This window comes from Anas platyrhynchos, chromosome Z, assembly GCF_047663525.1.
Source record: "Anas platyrhynchos isolate ZD024472 breed Pekin duck chromosome Z, IASCAAS_PekinDuck_T2T, whole genome shotgun sequence".
NCBI classification, from domain to species: domain Eukaryota; kingdom Metazoa; phylum Chordata; class Aves; order Anseriformes; family Anatidae; genus Anas; species Anas platyrhynchos.
In genome coordinates this window covers 45,889,511-45,912,058 of record NC_092621.1, presented here as the reverse complement: position 1 = coordinate 45,912,058, position 22,548 = coordinate 45,889,511, and the positions used below count along the sequence as shown (strand labels likewise).

Here is a 22,548-nt window from a genome sequence, read left to right as displayed (position 1 = left end):
GCTCTCTCAAGTTTTCCCACTGAAATCAATTTAATGACAATGTTTTTTGGGGGAAGGCTTTCTTTTTCTTTATTTTCCCTGGCTTTCCCTAATGCAAAAGTAATTTGTGGCTCACCATATATTCTGTAGAGTAGACAGAAAACTACAATCATAGCAAACCAATGAAACAAGTTTTTGTCATTTGACCAGAAATTTTTTTCTTAAAAAAAGTGTTCCAGGTTATTGCTGGTCAGGCCTGTATGGTTTGTCTGAATTCAGGGATAGATATTAAGCAGGGCTTCAGTATACTGCCAACTCACCTTTTTTAATCACAGACCACATGGTAATGATTGACATTCTTTGATTATGCAGAATATCAGTCTATATGAGCAGGTGTAGGAATCCTGACATTTTCTAGTCTTTAGGATGCATTTGATCCCAAGAGCTCTCAAAATTCAGAAACTAAAGCCAAATAAAAAACTTACTTTGGGGTGTCTAAACATGATGCTTTAGTATTGAGATTGACAACTCTATTCTAAAGAAAGAAAAGGAAAAAAAAATAAAAGAAAAAAATATCTTAGAGATAAACAAAAATATACGGGTTACAGGTTATAGGGAAAAATTACTGTTAATATGAATAGGTATCCTTCAACAAAATAAATATATCCTCTTAGAAGCTCTGTTAGAGCGTGTTGCAGGAAGCACGGCTGAAAGCACGACAGACACCAGTAGAGTCAGATCATGCTCCTCCATTTTATTGCCTGAATAGCCTAACTTTTATAGTGAACTTAACAGGGGCAGACAGTGTTTCACACAAGACTATTGGTCAAAAGCACTCAGACAAACAACTAGAAGAAAACATCCCCACCTGCAAGAAAACAACCCCCCTTGTGATTAGCAGTCAAGAAAACAATCCCCTTGTGATTAGCAGTCACGTAGATCTTGTCCTTGAAGCCAGCTGCTTTTTCTGAATTCCTCAATTGGGCGATGTGGGAATCGTTGTCGTGGGAGCTTCTCATAGTTATTCTGGTAGCTTGGTTTGCTCAGCTACAGCAGGCCATGGGATTTGCTAAGGCCTACTCCTGGTTGCTTAAAGCAAGCTCAGATCAAGCAATTGTTCCACGGACTCATGTCCACGCCCTTTGTGCCAATTCCCAACAAAGCTCTTCTGTATTAATGAAATATCTACTCATACTTGTGGAGTAGAGGGTGGGGGAGGGGGAGGAGGAGAAGGGGAACAGCTTTTCACTGTTGGGATATATTGGGATTTTATATTGGGAATATTTGGATTTTATATTGGGATATTGGGATTTATATAAAGACTTCAGCCCTGCTGTCAGAGAAACCTCTGATCTACAATGTCCCAGAGAAGACTTTTTCCAAAGCATAAAGAAACGTGAATGATGAATGACTTTTCTATGAAGTCTCTTCTTCCCCAGGAATCTCTATTCCCAGATCCATAAACATTTTTTTTTCCTTTTTTAATAAACTTTAATTGATATGTTTTCAGTTAACTTATAGATATGTAGGTTTTTTTTAAATGAAGTTATGACAAGATTTCAGAGTATGTAAATGGGCCCAGGGGTAAGAATAGTACTTTATCAGGCTAGTAAGTCTCATTAAAGGATTTGGAAGGACTTTAAAAAAAAAAAAAAAAAAACAGTTTGGAGAGGTAGGAGAAGAGCATGCATATATGTTTCTGAGTAAGATCTATGTCAGGAGCTGTTGATCACATTTATTTTAATCTTAGCAAGATATTTCTGGTTTGTTGCCAATGTTCCTCAGGTCCTTTAAGTTAAATATGCTTTAGTTCATTTTTTCATCCATCCAATCTAACCTTCTAGGTCACTCCAGAGATAGTGCTGACAACTCCTTATTGTAATTCTCCTTTGCTGAAGGTCACAAGTATGGCCCATGAACTTCCAAATAACATTGTCTGAATATGATGACAAATTATCAAAACTACAGCAGAAAATGTTATTAGTTAACTGAACAGTAGAGTATCCAACTGTACAATCTGCTATCAATGAGCTAGAAAATGTAGTTTCTGCTCTCCAACCCAGTCCATCAATAACAATAGCAAAGCTTATGTGCAAAACTAATGTATTTCCTAATGTGATTTTTTCATGTGATTTTTCATTAATAGTGTCCCTTGGAAGGCTATTACTTTCTAGATTTACTTTATAGTTCATAATCCTGTCCATGAATTAAAACAAAAACTACCTGTCTATGTCTTCTGGGAGATCTCTCAGGTTGTTGCTGCTAATATCCAACCACTGCAAATTAGACATCCGGAGTACACAAATTGGAATAGAAGGGAACTTGTTTGCTGACACGTCCACAACTGTGACTTGTTTCAGGTTACTTAGCTAAAAAGAAGTGGTGCTTTATTTTAGTTACATTTTGCAAATACAATAAATATTTAATTCTTCAAACATCCTTCTTTCTGCCAAAGCACTTAGAAAAATCATAATTGCATGATGTTTTACTCAACTTTTTACCAGCTTTATATCTTAGTCACCAATTGATATGAAAAACTATTTCAGGAATGACTACTTCAAAATGTGTTCATCAGCTATTTTACATCATCATTTTACTGAATGAAATTTCCATTTTGAAAGAAGACATATAGTTTCAGACAACACCAAGACTAGAACAAGACAATGTCTTGGTTCCTACATATATTATATATGAACTAAGTTCCAGTGTGACTAATTACAGTGTCAATAATTAGATGTCAGGTTAACATTCAAATAAACAGAGATTTTATTACTCCTATCAAAAATACATAGATTGTTTTCTGTTATGCACAGAGAATGTACATTGCTAGGGACACTTCAAACATGAAACTGCCAATTTAAGATGAGAAATATTAGTCCCATGTTTTTCAAAGATCTTTAAAAATACATCTTCCACCCACCAAACTAACCATATAATATGGTGCACTAGAGCTTTTTATCTGAATACTTCTCAAAGGAATTACATTTATGTAATAAACCATTAATGTAATGATGGTTAACTACAAATGTAAAATATAACTTTTTTAATTAATAAATGTGTTAAATAATTCTTTTAGTACTAAATCAATTATTCACACTACCAGCATGAATAAAATCATACATCTTGTTAAAGTGAGTCAAAAGAATATAAATGTTAAACAAACACACGCACACACACACACACACACAAAAAAAAAAAGGTATTTTGCAATGAAAATAGTCTCAGAGCTTCTAGTCAGATGTCAGCATCACTGCCTAGCCTTTCTGCTGATGCAGAAGAGAGTAGCAGAATATGTCAGTGGTCTTTGCCCAAAGGGCTATTTTGTAATGAGGGTGTGTGGCTGGGTGTGTGTGTGGCTGGGTGTGTGGGGAGGTTGTGGGGAGGAGACGTGGAGGGGTGTATTGTACTTCCAAAGTGAAGAAAATGCAGCCAACAGCATAAATAATGGGAAAAAAAAAATATATAGAAAGTAAGAAAGTACATTCTGAATCCTTGAGAAGGGTATTTGTTAGTTTGTTTTGAATCCAGTCCTGGTTTGTTATATTTTATGGCCAAACTTCTATTTACTGCAATATTGCCAAAAATTCATCTGTGATATTTAGTTTGACTCTTGTCAGTTGAAATGGTCATATTGGTGCTGTGATGGAGCCTGTTTGTTTGTTTGTTTTCTCTGTGTTTGTTTGCTTGCTTTTTAACACACATTGCCTCTCTTTGCTGCTAGACCTTAAAATTTGGAAAAATCCAGGGAAATTTACTGAAATTATGAAATGACTTCACTGCTATGTTTGCCTTTCAAAAACATAATAGAGGTTCAGAGTCTCTCTGTCCACCATTACATTAAAACAGCCCTGGTGAGACATTACCGTGGAAATGTCTTGCTCCTGATTCAGAAGAGGTAAGCACACATTTTATACTGACACTTCTTACTTCTAAATTATTTTGTCATTTTGAGAACTGACTACTAGCCATGAACACTCACTCCTCTACTGTAAATTTTCCAGATACTGAATCTTTTTTTCCAAACACGGGAGAACCTCCAGTTGCAGAATATCAGTAACTCTTCTGAATAATACTAAAAAGTAAATGGAGAAAACAATTGGCACCATGTTTACACTGCATTTACTTTGTTTTTTAATATTATTTTCACAATTTAAAATGTGAAGAAAATATTTCAAGTTTCTCTGCACTCAGAACAAGCCACTACTAAACAAGAAAGGTAATAATCTCTAACCACCAAGTGGTAGATTAATGTAAAATAAGCTGACATCATCACTGTTCATCCAGGTTCCTAAACACTTTGCTTTCACATTGTCATCTATCATGCTGTAACATCTCATTAACGATAGGTTAAATGATATTTCTTCAACAACAGCATTTTTTTTATGATTTCTTGAAAGTGCTTTAAATATATATATTAATAATTATATGCATTAAATATAAAAAGAAATATACATATAGCACTATTGCTATATTTTTTTATGAATATTTCTGCCATTTTTCATACAGTCTTGAAAATAGATTGTTTTTATACTTCATTGGATCAAAATTTATATTTTTCAGAATTTTGTGCCCTCCCAAAACTGTACTAACAAAATATAAGGTGACAGGCTCTCTTTATATAAAGTTTGGTTTAGTGTGACACAGAATATATGGAGCCATGATTATGCTTTGTAAGCTGCAAGTTTTTTCTTTACTTGCACTTGTTCTTTTAGGGTAATATTTAACAAAACCTGTACATTTTCCATGGTATGTTGAAATCTAATGGAGTTTTTATTTAATCTATCTCTGAAATACTTCCAAAAACCACCTATGATATATGAAGCACTGAAAATTATTGCATCTGTGTATTATATTTTCTAAAGAAAACCCTGTGTGTTTTATTTCTTTTTGAAAGACTGATTGATTTTTGCACTTCTTATAACATTTCATTTTCAAACAAGCACGGCCTTCTTATCATTTTTATGTTAGTATTTATTTTTGCTTGATGCTGAATTTTGTTATTTTCCTCTATTATCTGGCTTTTAATCAATCAGTATATAGGCTTCATGCAAGTTCCATTTTAAAAAATAGCCATACTTGATCATCTAGCTACCTAGACCCACTTATCGTGGTCCTTATTTTTAGTCATTGTTGTCATCGTTATTTGACAAACTGCCCCATTTTGCTTATCTTAATAATTTTATTCATAAAAATAATACAGATAACATTGTAGGAGTCCACTGCTTCTCTTTCTCTCTGACAGTTAAACTTTCAGATGAAAGAAAAGGACACCATGTCCTGGGCTGAACAAGTTATTTGATTAATGGGTGTGTTTTTATTTCTGTTCTGCTTTTTGCCATGAAAGGGATTTGCTGATAAGGTTGTATGCAAGTTTGTCATGAGTTGCCTACAGCTTAGCATCAACAAACGAAAAGGTGAGAATTCATGTCAAGCCCTACCAAAATATAGTGCAATTTTCAGTTATGTACAAATGTTTTGTAACAGACACAGCTCCCAAACAAACTCAGTATGTGACAAGATATAAAAAGAATTTATACATAAATGTCCATCAATGCACTACCTTGATTTTTCCCAAGCATTTCACATTCAGTGAAGTCAATGAAAAATTTTAACAATTTAGGAGGATCAGATTAACATGTAATGTTGTCCCCCCAAAAGCATAGGCTGGCACTCAATATCTTGGTAGTGTGGTGAAAGCACTACAGTACATATAACCCGAGGTATGAAGTGTATGTTTGACCACTTCGATCTCAAGCATTCAAACCAAATACCCAGGTTTTCTTACACAAAGCAATAGCTATAACCTATTCTATAATTTCATTGGTATTCAATGATCAATGATTGGTATTCATGGTCAACAGGTTGACCATGAGCCAGCAGAGTGCCCTGGTGGCCAAGAAGACCAGTGGGATCCTGATGTGCCATGACGAGTATGGCCAGCAGGTCAAGGGAGACGATCCTCCCCTTCTACTCTGCCCTGGTCAGGCTTCACCTGGAGTACTGTGTCCACTTCTGGGCTCCCCAATACAAAAAAGACAGGGATCTCCCGCAAAGAGTCCAGCGGAGGACCACAAAGATGATACGGGGCCTGGAGCATTTCGCCTCTGAGGAACGGCTGAGAGCTTTCTGTCTGTTCAGCCTTGAGAAAAGAAGACTGAGGGGTTATTTTACCAATATTTATAAATACCTTAAGTGTGGGAGAAAGAGGGATTTAGTCAATCTCTTTTCAGTGGTTTGTGGGGACAAGACAAGGGATAATGGCCAAAAAATGGATCACAGGAAGTTCCACACCAAGAGGCGAAATCATAAAGTCATCTCATCTTCAAATCTCCAAACCTTGTAAATTGAGAACATTAAAAAGAAAAACTAGGCTTCAAATTCAATTACAGGTTTCTCAACATCCTATATGGACCCAACAACTCACTTTGGATGCATACTCTCCCTATGTTTTAATTTAAAAAATGAGAAAAGCAAAAAGAGCAGTGTCAGTATCACATGGCCACTAACTGACCTCTCCAGAATTCTTGGAGAGGAAGTGTCTATTGGATATAACAAAAGAGATTATTAAAGATATATTCTGGTCTTTGACCAAGATATGACCAAATGAATTAATTTCATTACCAGAATAGAGACAAAGTTAAAAGCACATTTCCTTCCCAATATGCAACAGCAATTGAAGAAACACTATTCAAATGGCAATCTTTTAATTATGATTCAAACATACACAATACTGTTTTGTCATGACAATACACTCTAGCCTGTGAAGATACATTGTGGTTTCCAAAATATATATATATATACATATAAAATATATATATATACACACACACACATATATATACACATATATATGTATACTAATTTACAATGATTCTGAAATCCAGAGGGAACTACCGTTTGCCAAAGGGGTGCAAAGGGGAAAACAGGCAAAAGAGAAGAAAAGTTTGTTTTATAGATACTGAGAAAATATATACATGTATTATTAACAAATATGGCAAAAAAGAGTTAGAAAACACTAGTTGATCACTTTGTTTTGCATTAATAAAACAGTAATTACTCACTTGGAAAACAATATATATGTATTGTATTTGAAAAGATAATAGATTCATGTAATGTCACAACATAGACAGAAGCAAAATAAATAAGAAAAATAATGCAAGAAAAACATTCAAGTGAAACTGAGAAAGTGATCCTATGCTCATAACTCATTACAGTAGCAACATTTTGATGACCGATATTGATGAAATCATTTCACCTTATGAATATAGGTGCTGGGCAGTGACAAGAGCTTTCTGTGTGAGAGTGAATATATGCAGCCTGATAAACTTGGCAGCGAGTTTTACAGAATGTCAGCAAAAAATTAGCTTGTCTACAAATGTAGATGGTAAATTGAATATTGAAGAAGGGAAACAATGTTCTCCTCAGCAGCAGAGGTCAGAAGATTTCTGATCTGTCAGCTCTCTCCAATGATAGCAGGAATAAAACTCTCCTTTTTTATTATTTTATATTTTACACAGTAACTGGCAGGAGAACCCTGCAAGGTGGAATTGGATTTAGAAATTCTTGAAGCAGGAGTTACATAATGAAAATGCCCAAATTCAGGAAAGTCACAACACAGATAAATCTGTTCTGCACACTATGACATATCTAGTTTGGAATTAGGCCTTATCTAGTTGAACAAACTGTTTCAAAATGTCTATCATCAAAATTATTTTCTTTTAATGCTACAGACAGTACATGTGCGTGACCCTGATAGTACATAAAACTACAGCTGAGAACACTGCCAACAACTGTGTATGACGTTTTGGTTTGCCAGGAATATAGCAAAATTTCTCTCCCTCCTTTCTATTCCTCTCTCACAGAGTTGTTAGATATGTGCATAAATATATATATTAATCTAACAGTAAAAGTTTTGAGTTAATCTCTTCACAGATCTTTCCTTTCTATATAGTACCAAGATTTCTTGGTGGGCTTATGTCTTGCCCTGGTAAAAACACATAAGAAAAATGGAAAGATTGCTATTAGTAGAAAAAGCACTGAGTAGAGGGTCTTTTCCTGACCTGGACAATCAAGGCTGTCCAGATTTTGTCCAAGTACCCATCTAGAAGGTATTAGATTGTTCCTGTTGTTACCGTGTCTGACAATAAATATTTGCCTGAATACTTACTCTCATTCTTATTTATAAAAGCTTATAATGAAGCTGGGCTTCACAACTCCGTTTACAGGGAGAATTCCCCCGACCCGGAATTTGCAGAGACCTGTCACAGGCACTGAGCACACTGCAGCAATCCAGTAACACCACTCATCAACATATACTTTGGTACTACCCCACAGCAGAGGAAATAGCAAACTTACAAACCTCATCTGTGTTTTACTAGAAATTCTTTTTATGATGCAGAGAGAGAGAAAGAGAGAGACAGAGAGGCAGAGAGAGAGAAGATAATCTATTCCATATAAAGGTTGTATAATAATGAAGCACTAAGTGAAATTGTATTTTTTTTTATATATATATATAAACATAGGTGTGCTTAGAAAATATCTGGCCATGTCCAGTCTAACCAAGAGTCGCCTATAATTCAGCCAGGCTTCTATGCCTAAATTAAGCCAGGAGCTCTTCCATCCAGTCAGACTATCTCAGGAAGAGGTAGGCAAAAATAAAATGGGAGGCTTGCTGTATAATGCTCTTTGGATTGCTAAATTTTGTTCCATGTCTGATAAAGATAAAGGGAAATGGTATCTAATAAAATCAGTCACCTGGCTTGTCCCAGTCTAATTACTCAGAAATTAAGTTGTGTAGAATCAAGTTTCCTACTACTGTAAAAGTATTAGTTCAGATACATTTTGTAATCCTCTTTTCATGCCCTATATTAAAATAAGCAGCTTCCAAACAAGTGTTCCACTACCCAGTCCCCTTCAGATTGCATCCAAATAACTTATCTTTCTTAGCTACACGTTGCTGCTGAGACATGTAATCCCATACTAATTTTTAATAACAAACAACAAGGAAAAATCTGCATATTTGTGAATACCTTGCAAAATGATAGATAATATCTTCTGTGAACATGACATCCCAGAAATATCTATATAATGCTTTGAGCATACAAAACATGAAGAAAACAAACTTTGACTACTGAACAAATATTTAGAAGGAGTAACAGTTATTATTAAGAGGATGCATCTAAAACCATCAAGATTTTCATAACTGCAAATAAAATCTGATACAGAGGGGATGTCCAAGCTAATACAAGGACAGTGAACTACACAGATTTCTCACCCTGACTGAAATGTGGGAATATATGGAAAGGTGAAAAACATAACTGCATATAACTCAGCAAAAATCTTTTGTTCAACATGAACTAGCAGTCAAAAATAAATAAATACATGCATACATAAACAAATAGTTGGGTCTATACACGAATGTGAGATACAATGGTTAACTCCAAAACTGAAGAGGTCCAGACTGGAGACAGTGTGGGCTACAGTGACAATGTCCTGGTTGAGTTTGTGATCTTGAGGAATATGGGCCTGAACTTCAAAAGAGCAAACTTCAAGCTATTTTAAAGACCTAGTGGATGAGATCCGCTGGAACACTGTCCTTAGGCACAAAGGAGCTGAACAGAGCTGGCAACTCTTTAAGGATGTTCTCCCTAGAAAACAAGAACTCCCCATCCCCCCGCATAACAAATGTTTGTTTTTATAAAAATAAACAAAGAAACAAAAAACCCTGCTTCAATATCCTACCACTCTGAACCATCCTTCAACATTTGATCCTCAAATCTTGTCAGCCTTTTTATTGCATCTAACCAGCATTCACAGCATTTTGTATTAACTAGTAATCTGAAGACCTGGAACAAAATTTTTATTTTCAGATTTTCATACTGAGAATGAAAAACTTTTTGACTATATTAAAAGCAGTTTGGGGGCAATCTGATTTGTTCTTAACCATCTCTCTACCCTGCAAGGAGCATATTCAGAAAAATAAAAAGCTGCAAAAAAAAAGGCAAAAATGGAGTACAACAGATCATGAAATGGTGATGTACGTACGTGAACCTGACAGCTTCATATTCTAATTCATTTCAGCCTGTCTACAAATGTTATCCCATGGGTCAAATATAACTTTTCACTGACCAACTCAGTATTTTAAGATGAGACAAAATAGCAGCCTCAAAACAACCTGGCAGCCAGCATATAGCACCTGACAAGATTGAAGCTAGAAGTGATAGCCCTCAGCAGCAGTCCAGTCCTGCAGACCCTCCCCAGTCATACAACCACATAACCATATATTACATGACCAGACACACTAAAGGGAAGATCTGTACATGCCTACCATACAAAATATACATACAGGCAAACATCAGCCACACTATAAACATAAGCTGATTCATGGAGTCTCAAGTTTTAGGTCCACGCAATTGGCAGATCTGTTTTTTGACAATACCATCTCTGATGAGTTCAGAAGGGTTATTGGCCAGTGTGGCTAGAATAAGAGAGATGATGGAGAAGAAGAAAAGAAAAAAAAAAGAAAAAAAAAGAAAAAAAAAACCCACACCTGTATCCCTGTGTCTATTAAAAAGAGATAGGAAGAAAAAGAATGAGCAAGACTAATTTTGCAAGCTGAAAGACTGGGCGGGGGGAGGAGGATCTTATTCCTTCAAAAATGTGTTTACACTATAAAACATGAAGTTACTTTAACCTTACCATGACCTTTTTAACTTGTGCTCGTTCATAAAACTACCGGACTCCTCCTAAACTCCAGCAGTAGTAATCAAATCTATGACAAGCTACAACCATGAATTAAATGCATAGTCTAAATGCCAGGGAAAGAGACCTCTTTTTAATACTTTTTCTTAGCTTTCCAGCCATTAATTTCATAACCTGAAATTCATGGCACTTTGCATTGCTGTTCAAAAGCATGACAAAAGCTTGGGTTTGAAAGTAATCATCTCTTCAATAAGAAAACCAGGAACCACTGAACAACACCCTCAGCTGAATTGCCCTGTGCCTCCAACATCACTTTTACTTTATGCTAGGTGTAATTCTACATTCTTTTGTCCAGCACTAGGAAAACACAGATCCTATCTGAATGAGCCTAAGACAAGAAAAAATAAGGCAATATCTGCTTTTAACTGATAGTGCTGGTTCTTGTCTTTATACCTTCCCTACTAATCAATGACAACGAATAAAAAAAAAAAAAAAAAAAAAAAAAAAACAGCCTTATCAAGTGTTGTTTGCAGCTGTGAAGAGTTGATCAATCATGTAACTACCTATAATTAGTTAACAGCTGATAGGAATGCATTCAGTAATAAATTAAATACATTAAGTTCAGTTAGACTCTTCAACTTTATTCTTCTTACAGAATAAATAATTATTCTCAGTAGTTGTACTTCACAGAATAACACATAATTCTTTCATTTTGCCTACAACCCTCTTCTGTTTCTCATCAATCCATGTGTGTAGACAGCAGAGACAACAACCCCACGTTTTCTTTAAGTCATGTAAATGAGTGAGTGGTATGCATTTATACCATCTCCTGTGCTGTTTCTTTTTAGTAGTTATGTAAAATCTGCTTCATATTAAATGTGTTGATGAATGGAAAGCATGCACACTGGTATTTTGAAAGCATTGAATGCTATTGGATTCAATGAGATTTTGAACTGTTTAGAGTTGGAACAATACTGTTGGAACTGTTTTGCAGAGTTGGAACAATACCAAATATGCTTTCCTACTACACAATTATTTTGCCATTTGACTCACACTTTTTGAAACATTATAGCCATATTTTAGTGCTCTCTTATGCCTTGTTGCTCATTCTTAAATCTTCTCTTATGTTGTAAAACTAATTCTATGTCATGTCCTTTTTTTTTTCTTTTAAAGGTGATATTACTTTTATTGAACTCGTGAAAGTTAAAGGAAAGGTCATTGGCACCACAGCGTGGAGATAGACATGGATCAGTTCTCTAATGAAGTGGTCTGTTATTATTAGCTGCTGACTTGCTCCAACAGTGCAGTGCTTTTGAAGTGTTATATTAATTAGAAGACTTGGAAGCACAGTGTCAAGAACAGGATCAACTGACACACTTTCTTGTGCCTAACTGCATAATCCTGTTTCCTAACATAGAGCCATGCCCTTCTTTAGCCCCTTGTCTATTAAAATGTTTGTGAGAGTTCCTGCAGCTGTAAGCTCTCCATGAATCTCCTCTGACACCTAACACCTTTGCACCTGCTCTTTCGGGTTTCACACCCCTCCTGCTAATGTTTGATGTTACATCTTATACCAGTTCCATAAAGCAGCTGTTGCTTTAGGTGGACTGACAGGACTTTGGTCAGCCATGGCAGAAAGCCACTTGTTATGAGCATTAAGCAAATTTGAAAAGAATACCAGCACTGGTAAAGAAAAGCAAGACAAAATTCTTTCTAACAGAAATGTACACAAGTTGAGTAACTGGTAAAACTTTTCTGAGACTGTGAAACATACATATAGAAATGCCAGTCTAAACAAAATCAACAGAACTTTTGCCAATGATTCAAAAGCAGAAGAATTTCACCAGAGTTTGGCTCACTGCTATTGGTTTTGTTGTCCATAAGGTTGTGCCTGGCGCACTGGGCACGAACCTATGGACAACAGCTTCACAATAGCAAGTTGAACTTCTTAATACAAGCAACACTCTTCTCTAGTTTATGGTCCTGAAAAACCCACATGGATAAAACTCAATTTTTACCATATCCAACACATGACTTCTTGGTAAACTTCTAGAAATACCTCTAGAAAAACCTTTACTTTAACCCCTTTATAGGGTCACACATGCTAGCACTGTTGAAAGATTCAAGATAAAATAATGAAGAATGTATTTTGCAGGTAAATAAAGCAGTGAAACTGCACCAGCTACAGCTCCTGTAACTGAATATTTTGAAAGCTCCTGGAGTCTGTACTCATTTATATCAGGACTGACATCTACTATGTATCAGAAACATACATACATACAAACACTTTCTTGATCTGTTGAAAACACAGTGTGCTAAAACAGCCAGAAAGCATAACCTTGCCATTTCTCTGAATTTCGAAGTTTATACAGGATTCACATGGAAACACAGGCATATATACATACATTTCCTTTTTCTTTGACAAAGTATTCCTATGACATTCTGTCTTATTCCTTCATTTTGTACCACCTAGACCTCACAGGGGTATCTTCCCATTCTAAGCTCTCTAAGGTCTAGAAATATCTTTTACAAGCTGGCTGTGTAAATGTAACACCATGTAGGTTGCCTTTTGTAACATTTACATTTGATTTCAGTTTATATTTATAATTCATGTCAGGAGACAGACAGCGTAGATTGCCTAAAAACTAGTACAAGCTAAAGCTGCTTAGCATCTCCTCTTTCATGATCTTTCTCAGCTTGCACAACTTCTTAACATAAATTAGCAGAGTTAACAGACTTCATAACAGCCTATGAATTTCTTATTTGGCTGATTGACCAACTCAGACACAGAAACAATATATTTGACAGGATACATTTATAAACAGATATGAGAGTTTCTTCAGAATTTAGGAACTTCAATTTAAAATGGGTATTTTTTTTTTCACTGCATGGTTTTTGCATAACAAATATATCATATAATTCTAGAATTCTTGGATTAAATTTGAGGTCCTCCTCTGGACCTGCTCAAACAGGTTCACATCATTGTCATGCTGGTGGCCCCAGACCTGGATGAAGAACTGCAGGAGGGTCCTCACAAAGGAAGAGTTGACAGAGTTTATTTTTATTGTTTGTTGTTGTGTTTTTGTTTTTTTTTTTTTTTATAAAGGAGAGAAATGAGAATGCTGTGAAAATACAGATTGATTTAAATTCCCACTAATTTAATTACCATAGCGAAATAAAGTTTTCATAGTTGCCTGAGACATTTCAAAAAACGTATTGGGATTGTCTGAGTACCACAAGGCTAGAAAATAGTGTCGTTTTTTTTCACTCTGACTTATTTTTAACTTTGGTAAGTGACATTTTGCCACTGCATTTCCTTTCTGCTTTGCTTGTCATGGCTATTTGCGATATTAAATCTGCACGTTAGGGATCTCTAAGTATGTGTTTTTACAGGATGGTATCACAGAGCTTTATTTGTAGTAATCACATTGCTAGTATTATAATATACTGCTAAGCTGCAGATCAGCTTTCCAAAATTGTTCACCTTCTAGCAGTTTTCATATGAAATATCTCAATAAACATACTGAAAGTGGAGAGTGTTCAGTATTATTCTATTAAGGAACATCACTGAGCTGTTTGTGCCATTTTGTGAGGCTGAAAAAATTTGAACTGTGTTTGTTTGAATTGTGACATAGAAATAGAAGTTGTTTTCATTATTTGTTTAAATGTCAGCTTTCTCTGAATTCTGCAAAGTTCTGAACATCAAATATATGTTGGTTTTGCAAATACTATAGCCTAATTGTATAGGGGAAGTTTTGTTTTATCAAGAAGTGCAATGCTTTTTGGTTATGTATTCCTTGTATTGTGAAGGAAGAATACAACATTTATTTACTAAATGGTTCTAATCTTTACAGTTTTCATAACCTTGATTTAGGTCTTTCAGAGCTACTGCAAACAAGAACAAAAAAAAAGAATCAATAAAAATAATAGATTTTTTTAAATAAATATTTAAAAATGTTGCTTTTTTTTCTTTTTTGATGTTGTTGTTGTTTGTTTGTTTTTTGAGAGAGAGAGAGAGACTTACAATATGCTGTTTTAGATGATAGTGTACAATTGATTCCTTTAGTGCAAACAATTTTTATAGAATCATAGAATGGTTTGGAAGGGACCTTAAAGATCACCCAGTTCCAACCCCCATGCCATAGGCAGAGATGCCAACCACTAGATCAGGGCCTCATCCAACCTGGCTTCAAACATCTTCAGGGATGGGGCATCCACTTGTCTGGGCAACCTGTTCCTCTGTCTCAGTATCCTTACAGTGAAGAATGTCCTCCTACACTCTCACCTGAATCTCCCCTCTTTTAGGTTAAGACCATTTCTCCTTGTCCTATCACAATCTGCCTGAGTAAAGAGTCCTTCATCATCTTTTTTATAAGACCTCTTTAAGTATTGAAAGGTCACAATGAGATCTCTCTGGAGCCTTCTCTTCTGCAGGCTGAACATCCCCAGCTCTCTCAGTCTTTCTATGTAGGGAAAGCACTCCAGCCCTTGGAACAAATTTAGAGCCTTCCTCTGGAGCTATTCTAACATATCACCATCCTTCTTGTTCTGGGGCCGAAGATCTGAATGCAGCATGCCAAACAGGTCCTCACAAAGGAAGAGTTGATAGGGACAATCACCTCCCTTGACCTGCTGACCACTCCTCTTTCGATGCAGCCCCAGATGCAGTTGGTCGTCTGGGCTGCAAGTACACACTGCTGGCTCATGTCGAGCCTTTTGTCCACCAGAACCACCAAGTCCTTCTCTGCAGGGCTGCTCTCAATGAGTTCTTCTCCCAGTCTGTGCTCATGTCTGGGATTGTCCTGAGCCAGGGACAGCACCTTGTACTTGAACTTTTTCAGTCTCATTAGGTTCATGTGGATGTGCTTCTCCAGCTTGTCCAGATCCCTTTGAATGGCATCTCTTCCTTCTTTGATATCAACCAAACAACTCATCTTGCTGTTGTCTGCAAACTTGTTGAGGGTGCACTCAACCCTATTGTCTTTGTCACTGATATTAAGATAAAGATAAATATTAAGATATTAAGATATTAAGATATTAAACAGTACCAGTCCCAGGACAGACCTCTGAGGGACACCGCTCATCACCAAACTTCACCTGGACATAAAGCCATTGACTACCACTCTCTGGGTGAAACCCTCGAGCCAATTCCTCATCCACTGAATGGTCCACCATCAAATCTGTATCTCTTCAAACTGGAGACCAGGATGTCATGTGGGACTATGTTATAGGCCTTACAGAAGTCCAGCAAGATGACATCAGTCAGTCTTCCCTTGTCAACTGATGCAGTCACTCTGTCCTAGAAGGCCACTAGATAGGTCAGGCATGATTTTCCCTTGGTGAAGATCTGCTGGCTTGCATGTGTATTGACATTTCTTCCAGGAAGATCTGTTCCATGGTCTTCCCAGGCATAGAGGTGAGCCTCACCGGTCTTTAGTTCCCTTGGTCCCCCTTTCTACCCTTTTAAAAATGGTACTGTTGTTCCCATTTTTCTAGTCAGCAGGGATTTCACCTGACTGACAGGACTTTTCATATATGATGGAGAGAGGCTTGGCAACTAAATCAGCCAATTCCTTCAGGACCCTGGGATGCATGTCACCAGGCCCCATAGACTTATACCTGTTTGTTTTCATCAGGTAGTCTCAAACCTGCTCTTCACTTACACTGGGAGAGACTTTGCTCCCCCAGCCCCCATCTATGGCTTCAGGGAAACAAGAGATGTGGGAAGCTTGAGACTGGCAGTGAAGACTAAGCCAAAGTTGTTGAGTACCTCAGCCTTCTCCGTGTCTGTTGTTATGAGTTGTCATCCGTCTGAGGGGGAACACTCTCTTTGGCCTTTCTTTTCTGAGCAGAATCCCTTCCTGATATTCTTTGCATCCCTTGCCAAGCTTGGTATCATCTGTGCCTTCGCTTTCCTGATCCTGTCCCTGCACATGTGGACAGCATGTCCCTGGACATGTGGACACATGTCCCTGCTTCCACTGCCAGTTTTTATCCTTCTTGCACTTCAGTTTGACCAACAGATCCTTGCTCAGCCATCCCGGTTGCTTGCCCTCCCTGCCCATTTTGTTATGCGGGGGGATGGGGAGTTCTTGTTTTCTAGGGAGAACATCCTTAAAGAGTTGCCAGCTCTGTTCAGCTCCTTTGTGCCTAAGGACAGTGTTCCAGCGGATCTCATCCACTAGGTCTTTAAAATAGCTTGAAGTTTGCTCTTTTGAAGTTCAGGCCCATATTCCTCAAGATCACAAACTCAACCAGGACATTGTCACTGTAGCCCACACTGTCTCCAGTCTGGACCTCTTCAGTTTTGGAGTTAACCATTGTATCTCACATTCGTGTATAGACCCAACTATTTGTTTATGTATGCATGTATTTATTTATTTTTGACTGCTAGTTCATGTTGAACAAAAGATTTTTGCTGAGTTATATGCAGTTATGTTTTTCACCTTTCCATATATTCCCACATTTCAGTCAGGGTGAGAAATCTGTGTAGTTCACTGTCCTTGTATTAGCTTGGACATCCCCTCTGTATCAGATTTTATTTGCAGTTATGAAAATCTTGATGGTTTTAGATGCATCCTCTTAATAATAACTGTTACTCCTTCTAAATATTTGTTCAGTAGTCAAAGTTTGTTTTCTTCATGTTTTGTATGCTCAAAGCATTATATAGATATTTCTGGGATGTCATGTTCACAGAAGATATTATCTATCATTTTGCAAGGTATTCACAAATATGCAGATTTTTCCTTGTTGTTTGTTATTAAAAATTAGTATGGGATTACATGTCTCAGCAGCAACGTGTAGCTAAGAAAGATAAGTTATTTGGATGCAATCTGAAGGGGACTGGGTAGTGGAACACTTGTTTGGAAGCTGCTTATTTTAATATAGGGCATGAAAAGAGGATTACAAAATGTATCTGAACTAATACTTTTACAGTAGTAGGAAACTTGATTCTACACAACTTAATTTCTGAGTAATTAGACTGGGACAAGCCAGGTGACTGATTTTATTAGATACCATTTCCCTTTATCTTTATCAGACATGGAACAAAATTTAGCAATCCAAAGAGCATTATACAGCAAGCCTCCCATTTTATTTTTGCCTACCTCTTCCTGAGATAGTCTGACTGGATGGAAGAGCTCCTGGCTTAATTTAGGCATAGAAGCCTGGCTGAATTATAGGCGACTCTTGGTTAGACTGGACATGGCCAGATATTTTCTAAGCACACCTATGTTTATATATATATATAAAAAAAAATACAATTTCACTTAGTGCTTCATTATTATACAACCTTTATATGGAATAGATTATCTTCTCTCTCTCTGCCTCTCTGTCTCTCTCTTTCTCTCTCTCTGCATCATAAAAAGAATTTCTAGTAAAACACAGATGAGGTTTGTAAGTTTGCTATTTCCTCTGCTGTGGGGTAGTACCAAAGTATATGTTGATGAGTGGTGTTACTGGATTGCTGCAGTGTGCTCAGTGCCTGTGACAGGTCTCTGCAAATTCCGGGTCGGGGGAATTCTCCCTGTAAACGGAGTTGTGAAGCCCAGCTTCATTATAAGCTTTTATAAATAAGAATGAGAGTAAGTATTCAGGCAAATATTTATTGTCAGACACGGTAACAACAGGAACAATCTAATACCTTCTAGATGGGTACTTGGACAAAATCTGGACAGCCTTGATTGTCCAGGTCAGGAAAAGACCCTCTACTCAGTGCTTTTTCTACTAATAGCAATCTTTCCATTTTTCTTATGTGTTTTTACCAGGGCAAGACATAAGCCCACCAAGAAATCTTGGTACTTTTACATGCTTACAGAGAATGATCACCAACTATCATGAATATTTCACTGAATTAAAAGGTTTGAGCAACAAATGCATTAGATATTTGATTGAATTTGTCTAATAGGGGGAACTGGCTTCTCTGAGATGTGCCTGACCACACACAGTCAACACAGCAGCGTTCCATGCACAGCCAGCTCTAAGGGACCCTCTACAGGGCAAAGCAAAGCCCATCAGCCACATGCGTGGTGCCATTGTGAAAAAAACTTTTAACAAAGGGCAGAAAATGCCAAACAGGAAGAGGAGTAAAGAACAAAAAGAGTGAGAAAGAGCAGAGATAACACCAAGGTCAGAAAAGGAACAGATGTTCCAGTCTGGAGCATATATCCACAGTGCAGCCCACAGAAGAACCACACTGAAAAGATGGATATTTCTGAAAGATCTGCATCCTGTACCAAGCCCATCCAAGCCCATGCTGAAGCAAAGAAAAAGTGTAAGGAAGAAGGAGAAGCAGAGAGACACTGATGTATACTGATTGCATCTCTGCCACTGTCCCCCTCCCCCCCCCCCCCATCCTTTTCCACTGCTCAGGACAGAGAGGTGTATGGAGTGAAGGAGTGAAGCTGAGCTTTGAAATAGGGTAAGAAAGGTGTTGTTTTAATGTTTCTGTTTCTCAATACCCAAATCTGTCTTAGTTGGCAACAAATTAAATTAATATTCCCCAAGCAGAGTCTGTTTTGCCCATGGCAATAATAGTCAAACAATCATCCTGTTTCTATCTCATCCCATGAGCTTTCTTATCCTTTTTCTCCATTCTTTTTTTCACAGTGTTGTATTGAGGAGGAGTGAGTGAGCAGCTGAGTTGACATTTGGCTATTAGCCAAGGTTAAACCACCACCACAATTAACAGTGTCTGCATTCCCTTCTTAGATGGTTTAGACTAATGTGATATTTTAATTCATAAAGTAGTTACTTGCCAGTGACTACCACCTATTGTCCATCTGAGAAAAATCAAATACCTATTACATTAGCAAGGATACTGATGCAATTGCTCTGAATAAGATCAGCCATAGTGAGTACACTGAAGGCCAAACACTACAGCCTTTTAAATCATTTGATAAAAGTGTTCCTTTAATTGTATGTTCTGCTTCCAAAGCTGCCCTTGAAATCTTGATTCTGGGAAACTAATTTTATAAACTAAATCAGAGGAGTTTATGTAGCCTGCCTCCTGGGTCATTGCAAGTATAAATTAAGTGTTGTCCTCCAGAGAAACAAGAAAATATGATAGAAAATGCCAATATTTTTCTTCCTGACTTTTTAGATCATACTGAGCTTAATGTTGCTTCCAGCTTTTGAGTTTTTGCTGTTATATAAACAGCCATTTGCACAGTTGTTTCTTTGTTTTGTTTTGTTTTTATGTAGATTGTAAGTAAACCATTACCTGTATTGAATAGGAGACTGTCAGAAAGAACCAAACTTTCTGAGCTTGCTGAGAGAAACCCTTGCCTCTTAGGACTCAATCCGGAAGAAAACTTGCATATGCAGTTGGTTTTACACATAAAGGCTGTTCATAATGCATAGAAATGTGCAAGCCTTTGCCTACAATACCTGTAGAAGCAACTGGGAAAATATCATTGATTTTAACACAAATACACTGCTCTGGTCTGGAGGTTTCAGTATACTTCTTTTCCTAGATGCTTATATTTTATTCCTCTGTTTATCAGGATCTCCTTTATTTCTGATTTCATTACAGTTCCTTTTCATTACTTAGTTTTATCTGTTTAACCTTTTACCTTTGCTAAACTGAAGGAGAAGAGAAACAAAAGAGAGACCTGCCTGTTTGTTCTTTTGCTAACATTTCTATACAATGTCCACTCATAGCATTCTCTTTCCTCCACATCATCTATGAACAGTTCTTTGCAAAATAAACTGCCTTACATTGAAAAAACAGAGAGGAAAGTTAATTACTGTTTGTTTCATTGGAACAGAACATAAGCATGGGCAAAACAGGTCTCGCATAAGTTTAATCCACTCCAATATTGCCTGGAAATCATCCACAACAGATGGATGCAAAAGATGGAAGCAAAGAGGAGCCTGACACTTCACACTGGTACTCCCCTCACTCATGGGAACATATGAAATTGTGCATATGTACTAGCCAATGGTTTCATTTCTCAGAGAACAGTAAGTGTTTGAGCAGTCAAGCAGAGAACAGTTATGTATCCAACACAAGAAACAGTGTTGGTGCATGCTTGGGAGTCCTTTTCTGTCTTTATTATATATTCATACCATGCCTCACATGTAATATCCCTTTCAGACATAATTATGCTCATAGCAACATGCAGTCTTTTTTATAGACCTCTCCATACTCTTTTTAAAGAAATACATACATTGGGAACAAATGAAGGTTAGTAAGTGAATTTGACTGTCCAGATACACTTTGCCTCCACTGAAAATAGCTATTTGCAGCCTTCTCCTTATCATCACTGGCCAAATCCCCTTTGGGATCACGTCCTCCTTCATATATCAGAATAAATGTGAACAAAATTTAGTTACTTGAAAAGCAAAACAAAGAAGCTTGGTCTTGTTTAGCTTCTGCCTTCATCATTTTCAGTGCTATTACTACCAGAACATTATTTTGAAAAACTACAAGGAATGTGATTAAATCTGTTATGGTAATATTTTTAGATTTATTATAATTTATAATCCAAATAATAAGGGTAGAAGAAACACAGTTTGTTATCTTACTTCAAATGGGAGCTCTCTTATTTCCATGTTTCCAGACAAATCCAGTTTTTCCAGATTCTCACAGTCACCCAGTTCCGGAGGGACTGACTTCAAATTATTAAAACTCACATTGAGCACTTTGAGATTTTTTAAGCAGCCTGTTAGGGAAAGATAATTAAAATCAGTAGTGAGGGAAAAGGGGAAGAGGGGGTATTAAAATAAAAAATTACTCTGCAAAACAGGTGAATAAATACCTTCTGCAGCAGTCACAAAGATGGGAACACATTGCAAAAGTGCTGTGTTGTACTCATAGATGTCTCTTAATCAGCAATGATTTTGGTTAGAGTTTGAAAGACTTAATAAGACTGATCGTACCAGGGCTAACTATTGACTTCATCTGAAAATAGAGAAGTTGACATTCACCTCAGGAAGATTGTTTGAAAAGAAAACCTTAGTATTTGTTATAGAACCTATTGATTGGGAACAATTGTTCCTACCTAATTTACTGCATTAACAGACCTGTCTCCAGTACACAGCATTGCATAATTTTGATTATGAAAGATAAAGGATACATTTGTTTCATTATTTGTTTAATCACAATCCCTCATCTTTTGTCAGCTTTATTTTGGGGCACCAACATTTTAGACTACATTTAGTCACATTGCATTCCCTATTTTTTCTACGTATAGAATTCTACTTATAGCATAATCTTCAATAAAAATAGGATTAGAAACATAATTAAAAAGCAAAACATGTTATACTGCAAAAATGCAAATTCTACTGCAACATAGTTAAATAGGAAAGAAGTAAGGAATTTGAATGTACCGAAGTGCCAATTTGTTAGCAAAGGGATCTTTCGACACATACATAACAAAGCCAAGAGAATGTTCTATGTACACCTGTCCTGATGTATTACATGGATGGTTTTCCTCTCTAATCCATGATAAAATGCAGCAATCAGAACGGAAAGCAGTGGTAAGAAATTTAAATACAATTCAGCAACAAGAAATAAGGAAAGAACATCTTGTGCCAACAGGTTCTCGAAGTAATACTGGCAAACCAGGTAAAGATATGCACAAGAAGCACAAGTCTGTATTTTATCACTGTCTTCCAGTTATCATCAAGTTTTAAAGAAAAAAAAAATCGTGTGTTTTATGAAATTTGGATAACACTGGAAAGAATTTCTCTGTTGTACATTACAAGTGCTCAATATCATAATTGTAAGCTTAAGGCATTAAGACTTTGTTAAATTCCCCCCAGAACAAAAGCTGTTGTAGAGTTGATCACCCTTTGCAATGTGTTCCTGTGCCTCCACAGGAAATCCTTACTGGAGGCTAGATGGTGCTTCCACAGGAAAAGGCA

At 36.7% G+C, this 22,548-nt stretch overlaps 1 protein-coding gene across 2 annotated transcripts in view; it reads right to left on the bottom strand.

Annotated features, from left to right (window-relative positions):
• The window catches only part of LRRC2 (leucine rich repeat containing 2), a 72,939-nt gene that overhangs the window by 4,603 nt on the left and 45,788 nt on the right, over positions 1 to 22,548 (bottom strand). For both annotated transcript variants that reach the window (XM_027446668.3, XM_038171106.2), the window contains exons 5-6: positions 21,208 to 21,344; positions 2,203 to 2,348 (exon numbers count right to left, since the gene is read on the bottom strand). In XM_027446668.3, the coding sequence (XP_027302469.2) occupies positions 2,203 to 2,348; positions 21,208 to 21,344 (283 nt within the window). The remainder of the gene's footprint in view (positions 1 to 2,202; positions 2,349 to 21,207; positions 21,345 to 22,548) is intronic.